The 8,925-nt window shown below is 54.2% G+C and overlaps 3 protein-coding genes across 3 annotated transcripts; 2 read left to right on the forward strand and 1 right to left on the reverse strand.

Moving 5' to 3' along the window:
• Window positions 1–3,396: 3,396 nt before the first annotated feature.
• Window positions 3,397–4,374, forward strand: GLRG_03109 (dihydrodipicolinate synthetase; the record flags this gene model as incomplete). The annotated part of the gene is made up of 1 exon (XM_008093794.1): window positions 3,397–4,374. The coding sequence occupies one exon, from the start codon at window positions 3,397–3,399 to the stop codon at window positions 4,372–4,374; it is 978 nt and encodes a 325-aa protein (XP_008091985.1).
• A 747-nt stretch (window positions 4,375–5,121) lies between these two features.
• GLRG_03110 (FAD dependent oxidoreductase) lies at window positions 5,122–6,738 on the reverse strand (the record flags this gene model as incomplete). Its single annotated transcript, XM_008093795.1, has 3 exons — window positions 5,122–5,459; window positions 5,560–6,477; window positions 6,564–6,738. The coding sequence occupies 3 exons, from the start codon at window positions 6,736–6,738 to the stop codon at window positions 5,122–5,124; spliced, it is 1,431 nt and encodes a 476-aa protein (XP_008091986.1).
• Window positions 6,739–7,917: 1,179 nt separating this feature from the next.
• GLRG_03111 (glutathione peroxidase) lies at window positions 7,918–8,535 on the forward strand (the record flags this gene model as incomplete). Its single annotated transcript, XM_008093796.1, has 2 exons — window positions 7,918–7,960; window positions 8,072–8,535. 2 exons carry the CDS (start codon window positions 7,918–7,920, stop codon window positions 8,533–8,535), a joined length of 507 nt encoding a protein of 168 aa, XP_008091987.1.
• Between the last annotated feature and the right edge of the window lie 390 nt (window positions 8,536–8,925).

Raw genomic sequence — 8,925 nt, forward strand, 5'->3', positions numbered from 1 at the left:
ACTTACTTTTTAACTTTATAGTAGATTATAGTATACTAAATACTAATATAATAAAACTAGTAAAGTATATAAGATTTATACTAAAAAAGATCTTTTAAGTCTTATAGCTAAGGTTACTTAGTTATTAGCTAAATTTAGACTATAGTAAGGTTAGCTATTTTCTATTTACTTTACTAAAGTTATTACTATAGTAGATATTATTAACCCCTTATATAGTATACTACTTTTTACTAAACTTTACTATTATTTATAACTTTAAGAGCTAGTATTACTTAGTAAGTTACTTTTAAAGGTAATCCTTTATATCCTTTTAGATTTACTTTTTTTACTTTAACCTAATTATTATACTTACTATTAACTAACTTATTAATTACTATACTATTTAAAAAGGCTAGACTTATAGTATAAATTTAATATTATTAAATTAGAGGTTAAGGGTAAAGTATATTATTACTTTAGTTAGTAGTAAAGTAGCTACTACTATAGCTACTTACTATTACTATAGTAATAGTACTAAAGTTTATAATAAGGTATTAAATAGATTTAGTGTAAATAGTACTTATTATATAAGCTTTTTATTATTATAGGTAGGCTTATTACTATTATTATTATTACTATTACTAACTTTTTTTTTTATTAATAGTTACTTAGGCTACTATTAACTTTTATAGCGTCTTAATAGTTATTATTAACTTTTTTACTACTACTAACTTTTTTACTACTACTAACTTTTTTACTATTACTAACTTTTTTACTACTACTATAGCTACTACTAACTTCTTTAGCGTCTTAATAATTATTATAGATTTTATTAACCTTACTACTAGTACTAGTGCTATTACTATAAGGCGCTTAATTACTATACGTAATACTCTTTTATAAGCAGCCTTATAGGCTTAAGTACTGTTAGCTAGTGGCGCTAGTAATACCTTTTTACTACTAGGGGTAGTAACCCCCTTTTTTAGCGCTATTATTTAATAATAGTAGTAATAATGATAGTAATAAGCTTATTAATTAAAGCTATTTATACTATGGTATCTACGTAAAAATCCATAAAGTGGTGGCTACTTAGTAAGGTAACCCCCCTGTGTGACCCTAACTAGGGTGGTTAGTTGTGATGGTGTTTCTAACGCACGGACTGAAAAATAGGTTTCGGACGCTGCCAACGTAACAGACTGTAGCGCTGGCGGAACCACATACTACATCGCACGTAGTGCAAGACGTCTTTTGCAGTTAAAGCGCCCGACAGCAAGCATTGGTCGACTGTTACATGGCCCAGCGTCTTCCTCTCGAGACGTTGGCCAGAGGTTCCTCACTCCGAACACAACGCGTAATGATATATGTATGTGTTCTTGCTTACAGCAGAAGATGAGAAACATGGCATGCAAAGTTTGATATTCAGCAATCCCACCCCAGCCGGCTAAAGGGGACGACCACGAGAGGCTGTGCTTAGGTTTTAATCAGCTACGAGCTCGAGGGGCTCTGACGCCCTTCCACGGCCTCTTTAATGTGTACATAACCAACGCAAGTTTCGTGGTACATAATTATCGATGTTTTAGAGTAACAGGGCCATCAGGCAAGAAGCACACACACGTGTGGGTAACCGGAGTGTACGGAGTATCTACATACCCACCCTACTTGCCCTTCCCAGACAAACGTTGCGCTCTTCTATTGGCGGAATATCCTGTGTCGATTTCTCCGTCCACTGACACGCCTTCTACCATCTATCTACACGTATTCGCATCGTTTCCAACCTTGTTGCTAATGCTACGCTTAACCATCATCCACCTTTCTCGTCAGGGAGCTTTGCAACGGGGTATTAGGTATGCGGTGCTCAACACTTTCAGTTCAGCTCAACGTGGCCTGCCGGCTGCTGCTATATTCGCCCGATCTGACCATAAGCCTTGAGAGGGGAGGGGCCTTTCGGGACACAGTCGTGGCTTAGTACGCCGGGCAAGGAAATAATTGTCTATTCCATGGGCTTCTGCTGACCGCAGCGTCCGCCGCCTTCCGCCCAAATCACCGTTGCTGTCGTGGCTCTCGTTGCGCCGTCTTCCATCCCGCCTGCTACCCTCTTGCGTCGGCACCAATAAGTCAAGATGCAAATGACGACAAAAGGAAACTCCTGTCATGCACGCCGGGCGAGCAACCCCGAGGGCCGGCAGCCAATCGCCAGGTGATGGCCAGGCACCCTCCGTCGTGCAGGCCTGCTTGTCCCACACGACGCTACCCAGTGTCCGACAAGCCTCAAGCTGCATTGGGAACTACACATCACCCACTGGTCGTATCTCGCCCATCACCGTCTTGCGCTGGGCTTCTACGTACGAGTTCATATACCTTGCCCTTTGCCGAGCTGCCTCTGTGTAGATCTCAGGGTATCGACCGGGAGTATCTGGCTTATTGGAGCGTCCAACCTTCCTATTAGACCCCCGTATGTGACACGGGCCTACAGCAAAGTGCATCGTCTCTGCCGTCCGTCCCTCATTAAGGCCCGCGGGCTGCATAGAGGTAGGTTCTGGATAGACCATGGGCGAGGGTGCTTGATTCGACCTGCGACGTCCAAGGAAAATCCCTTGTTGTCTCGAATGCCAACGAAATTCCTAAAACTTTAGGAAATGGCTCTTCGTCGGCATTATTGAGAGGCCTGCGGAAGTTTCGGCATGTCGATGAGCTGAGGAAACGGCTCGAGTCTGGCTACCACCCGCCCATCGGGTTGGCCCAAACGTCATGTGCTTTTGCCCCCTTTTTTTTCTTAGACGTGTAGGACTGACTCTTCAACCCCTTCACTAACGGTTCGCAAACATATCTGGTCTCCTTCTGTCAAGATGTACAAACTCGTGTCCTGCCCCCAGCAACGGCTCGCAGACAAAAAGTGCATATCGCAGGACGGTTACCAGCGATGCACATCCAACTCCGCACACACCCCCCCTCCCCCCCCCCCTCCATCTCCATTTCTCCTAGCGTCTTTTTCCCCCATGCCCCTCCCCCAACTGGGGGTGCAGGGGCGTCCCAGGGTGGCCCGGCTCCGTAGTGCAGGCCTTAGCTCATCAGGCCCTGGTCTCAAGTCGACATGATGTTGGATAGTTCGGGTCAATGTCCACACGAGCAATCCCTCAAGAAATGTCTAATATTTATTTGCAGACACATCCCACCCCACGCGTCGCTGCTGAGCCCGCTGTAATCTCATTAGCTCATGAATAAAACCGTTGTTGTCCGCCTCTTGTCCCGTTGCCCTATAAATATAGTACCTACCGCTGCCTATCCCTCTACTCAGCGCTTCTTCCCGCATCGCCTGTCGTAGTCTTCTGTCTGCTCCGGTCTGCTTCCCTCTCTTTCCCACATATAGGCCATCACAGTCACAGCTTCACAGCTTTGTATCTACCAAACCAGCCCATCATGACCGCCTCCAACGGAAGCAACGGCCATGCCACTCGCCGGGCCCTCCCCGTCGGCATCTACGCCCCCACCATGACCTTCTTCGACCCTGATACGGAGGATCTCGACATCCCCACCATCAAGAAGCACGCCGAGCGTCTCGCCAAGGCCGGCCTCGCCGGCCTGGTCGTCATGGGCTCCAACGGCGAGGCCGTCCACTGCACGCGCGAGGAGAAGCTGGCCGTCACCAAGGCCACCCGCGAGGCGCTCGACGCTGCCGGCTTCCAGAGTACCCCCATCATCATTGGCGCCACCGAGGGTAGTGTCCGCGGCACCATTGAGCTCTCCAAGGCCGCCAAAGAGGCCGGCGCCGACTACTCCCTCATCCTGCCCCCCTCTTACTACCGCGCCCAGACAGACGAGACCGCCATCCACGACTACTTCATCGCCGTCGCCGACGAGAGCCCCATCCCCCTCATCCTCTACAACTACCCCGGCGCCGTCTCCGGCATCGACATGGACAGCGACCTGCTCATCAAGCTGGCCGCCCACCCCAACATCGTCGGCACAAAGTTCACCTGCGGCAACACGGGCAAGCTGACCCGCGTGGCCCTGGCCACCAACGCGAAGACCCCCTCGTCCGAGGGCTCCGGCTACATGGCCTTCGGCGGCATGTGCGACTTCACAGCCCAGACCCTGGCCAGCGGCGGCAGCGGCATCATCGCCGGCGGCGCCAACGTCATGCCCAAGGTCTGCGTCAAGGTCTGGAACCTCTACTCCGAAGGCAAGCGGGACGAGGCCATCGAGCTCCAGAAGAAGCTCAGCCGCGGCGACTGGTTCCTGACCAAGGCTGCCATCGCCGGCACCAAGGGCGCCATCCAGAGCTACTACGGCTACGGCGGCTTCCCCAGACGCCCGCTGAAGCGCCTCGACAAGGCCAGGACCGCCTCCATCGAGGAGGGCATCAAGGAGGTCATGGAGATTGAGAACTCGCTCTAGGTGAACGGCTTCACTTTTTTTCTCTTCTTTTTTTAATTCGTCTTCTTCCCAAATTGTCTTTGGGCGAGTGATGCTGCATGGCTGAAAAGATGCAAATCACACAAGTCGCCCACCCCTTCTATGCGCATAGGCCTCCCCTGACGTGACAGGTAGTGGGGTCATCGGGCGAGCCACCGATCACCGCCGTCGGGGGCTGTTAGGTCGCGGGACCAAGCGTCCCGGGGCTATGATGCCCCGAGACCTCGGTCCCTCCCGCTTCCACTGCAAACCACACCCCCACTAACCCCCCATCATGCGCCTAGGACATCTCATCCCAACGAAGGAGAGAAGAGAAAAAGAAATAAGAGCACACAGACCCGAATGGGCTGGCGTCTGTGGGTGGTTTTCCCGGGAGTTCTGACAGGGGAGCAATCAAATTTACGTTTATGACGTTTATGATTTTTTTTTTTTTATAAAGCTTGCATAGGGTTGGGAGCAGGAAGGCAGGGGAGGCGGTCAATAGTTACACGAGGCCACTGCCAACGCGCGCCCGCGTATTAGCATATGGGACAGGGGCTCCGCAATAGATTTCTAGTGCATCCGTCATGTGTTCGTGCCTTCGTTGCCAGTCCTTCTGTCTATATATAATTGTCTAACAGTGCGTCTTGTTTGCCTATTATCCACTTTTTAAAGTCGCGGAACGTAAGTTTCCATCTCTCGCTTCACCCCCCCCCCCGGTGAACATGCCACCCGGCCCCACGAGTGCTTCTACACCTTGAACCGCCGCGGATCCAGGGATGAAATGTCGGAGCTGGTGGGCTTGCCGTCGAGAATGTACTCGGACATCAACTTGCCCGTGGCGGGGCCGTTCTGGATGCCCCAGCACGTGTGTCCCGCCGCCAACCATAGGCCGGGGACCGATGTCGCGCCGATGAGCGGGCCTGAGTCGTGCTGCGGTAGGTAGCAGGCCTGCTTCGCCTTGATGGGCGCCGCGACCAACACCGGGCTGACAGTGGCGATGTAGGAGATGATGTCGTCGCAGTTGGCCTCGTCTACTTGCACCTTGTCGGCCGTCTCCGGCAGGGGCGCGTTCTCGTCGGGTTCGCCTGCGGGTCTGCTGTGAGCATCATGTGACAGTGGCCGGGGTAAGAGGCTGTAAGAAAGACACAAAATATGGGGGCGGGGGACGAGGAAAGGGGGACGAACCACAGGCGTACACCTCGCCGTCCGGGCGGGCGTAGATCTCCGGGTCGACGACCCGCTTGTGCTTCCTCTTCTGGCCCTTGCTGGCGCGGTGCTCCGGCACGAAGTCGGCCGGGAGCTTGATGCTAGTGAAGACAGCGTATGGGCTGACGTTGGCGTTGTAGACGACGCTGTGAGCCCGCAGGCCGGTGACCTTGGAGGCGGGCAGCAGGCGGCCGGTCCAGGGCCCCGCCGACACGAGTACATCCGTCACGCCCTCAATGGTGCACGTCTCTCCCGACTCGCGGTCGAGATACTCGACGCCTGTGACGCCCTCGCCGGACGAGGCGATGGCCGTGAGCTGTGCGTTGGTGCGGATCTCGACACCCTTGTCCTGCGCAAGCGCCGCCATCGACGTGGTGAAGAGGTACGGGTGCACCTGCGCCGTCTCGGTGGCCCCCGGCATGCCCATCTCCGCGTACGACTCGACGGCGTCCCTGTCGACCCAGTCGAGGTCCCGCGGGAGCACAGACTCCTCTAGCATGGCCTCGGCGGCGTCGTCCTGCTTCGGCAGCCTCTCCCAACCCTTCTCCTGCTCGCCGTCATTGGCGCCGGGCGCGACGGCCTCCGGCTTCGCGACGGCCTGCCTTGGCCTTTCGAGCATCTGCTTGGTGACGCGGGCCTCGAAGCTGCCGCAGTTCACTCGGCGATATCCCCATCGCTTCTCGCCCCCGTGCTCAGCGGCGAGCTCCTTGTGCAGGCGGTACGACAGCGGCACGAGGCACTGCGGGTAGGCCCAGAGGGCGAGCAGGCCACCTGCCTTGCCCGAGGCCCCGGACGCGACCGCCGTGGCCTCGAGGAGGGTGATACGGTGCAGGGCGGGATTGTACTTGGGGTGTCTGGTGAGGAAGTAGGCAGTCGTGGAACCGATGATGCCACCACCTGCGAAGGACGCGGGAACACCCCCCCGTCTGAGATCAGCTTCTGGCGGGTGGCCTCGAGACGGCTCTGCGCGGGGGGGAACGTACCGACGATTACAATGTTTCGCTTGGCTTGGGGGTCCATGACTGGCAGAGACGGCGGTATCAATGCCTCTTTGATGATTCGTGCGGCGGCCAGTTGTAACGATTTCTCGCGGCGCTGTTTCTTCGTCTTCGTCTTCGTCTTCGTCTTCGCCTTCGCCTTCTTCCCGACGGCGGGCATTTCGTCACCGTGCAGCACGGGCCGGGGGAGAGTGGCGGGGTAGTCGTTCCTTATCGATAACGGGCGGTGATGGGATGCAGCGAGATTTGGCCCCCGACACAGCACAGCAAGCAGCACACCCCCCGATTGTGGCGGGTGGGTGCAGCTCGACCGACGTGATTGATCGGTCCACGGCACCGAGATAGACGGAGGGACTGGAATTAGCGACTGGCCCAGGGGAAACGCAGTGCAATTGGGGGGGAGGGGGGTTCTATCCAGATCTGGAAATCACCTCGGGAAAGGCGGGAGAGCCATGCCGGAAGCAGGATTGATCCGCCAGAGAATCGCCATGCAGTGGTGATCCAGTCGACCATGTCAGTCTTTCCTCAATCTGGACGGGTCGCCGTGCCTGGAGATCGAGTTGTCATCCATCAGTGGGATGCCGACTCGGACACCGGAACAACACATTAGCCCGACTGACCCCACTCTCCTATGACGGAAAAGTGGGGTTCCAAATCGGGGGCCCTGAAGCAGTTCTAAATGTGTTAGTCAAATCTAGATATTGGTGAGCGTACGGTACATAAATCGAACAAGAACACAACGTGTTTTTCTGGTTACCTAGAACAGTAATTCAGCAACTCTGGGGTTTGAAACACAAACAATAGTCGACAGAGGTGCCGTGCTCTGCACCTCTGCCGATGCAGAGCTCCCAGCTCTTCCGTCCATCGCAATTGAGTCCCACTTTTGGCCGGGACCCCCATCGCGGCCCCTCCGAGTTTGTCTCTTTGGAGCTCTAGCTTTCCAGAGTGTGCTCAGTGTGGACAGAGGTACTGGGAGGTTGCAACATTACCTGTAAGGGAGTGTAGCTTCGATGCTTGTGCGCATCGGTGCCGCGGGGTTCCATTGGAAACCGGATTGAAACTTCTTCCCGACAGTCCACAGCCTACCTACCCTTACATACTAGTACTTGCATCCCTCGTGGCGTCAACCAGTAGCATGTTCCGTCGGTTACATACCAGAGCCCCTCCTTCTCCCATAACAACCGCCGCTTCCGTATCTGTGCATCCGCGACATCGCCTTCCCTACAACTTACTCAAGACTCGAGCATCACCAACGCGATCGCTTCTTATTGACAACAAGCTCCAATTACGGAGTACCATCGCCGCAAACACGAACAAGCAGCTCCACACAACCGCAGCAATGGCATCGGCAACTAGCTTCTACGACTTCAAGCCCCTGGACAGTATGTGATGCCTCGTATCCTCCCCCCTAGCCTCCCTTCCTCCTCTCTCTCCGTGCATGCACGCCATCTCCCCGCAGTCGCGTCCCCGTCGCTGACACTCGTGCCGCACAGAGCGCGGTCAGGAGGTCCCCCTCGCCGACTACAAGGGCAAGGTCGTCCTCGTCGTCAACACGGCCTCCAAGTGCGGTTTCACGCCCCAATATGCCGGCCTCGAGAAGCTCTACAAGGACATCAAGGAGAAGCACGGCGACGACTTTGTCATCCTCGGCTTCCCCTGCAACCAGTTCGGCGGCCAGGAGCCCGGCTCCGACGACGACATCCAGAACTTCTGCCAGGTCAATTACGGCGTCTCCTTCCCCATCATGCAGAAGACGGATGTCAACGGCGACGACGCAAACCCTCTCTTCCAGTGGCTCAAGGATGAGAAGCCCGGCATCATGGGCCTCAAGCGCATCAAGTGGAACTTTGAAAAGTTCCTCATCGGCCGCGACGGCAAGGTCAAGGGCCGCTGGGCCAGCACCACCAAGCCCGAGTCCCTCGAGAAGCCCATCCTCGAGGAGCTGGAGAACAAATAAGGCTGTAGCAGTACATTGATACCCAGAGCGCGTCGCTCTGTCACGCCGATATTTGAGGGAGGGAATTAAGGGGCGTAGCTTCCATCGCGTCGGGGTGGCGGTGAGGAAGCGCCACTGTCTTTGACCAAGTTGAGAAATGTAGTCAAACGATATAGAGCAATCAGAGCGGTTTAATCTACCTTGGGGCCTTTTAACACGTGCCAATGACGTCCGGGAAACGTAATCTCACATGGTGAACCAAGGTCGTAAGCTGACTGCTTCCGTCTTTGTCGTCGCCCCAGCTGTGCCCCGAAGCCCCCCCACGCACTGCTCGCATTTGACAGCAGTAGTCCGTGACAAGCTTCGCGCCATTGAGGACACTTGGCCGTGCGGCATGCCAATGCTGCAAAG

Source organism: Colletotrichum graminicola (genome assembly GCF_000149035.1).
Source record: "Colletotrichum graminicola M1.001 genomic scaffold supercont1.9, whole genome shotgun sequence".
Lineage (NCBI taxonomy): Eukaryota > Fungi > Ascomycota > Sordariomycetes > Glomerellales > Glomerellaceae > Colletotrichum > Colletotrichum graminicola.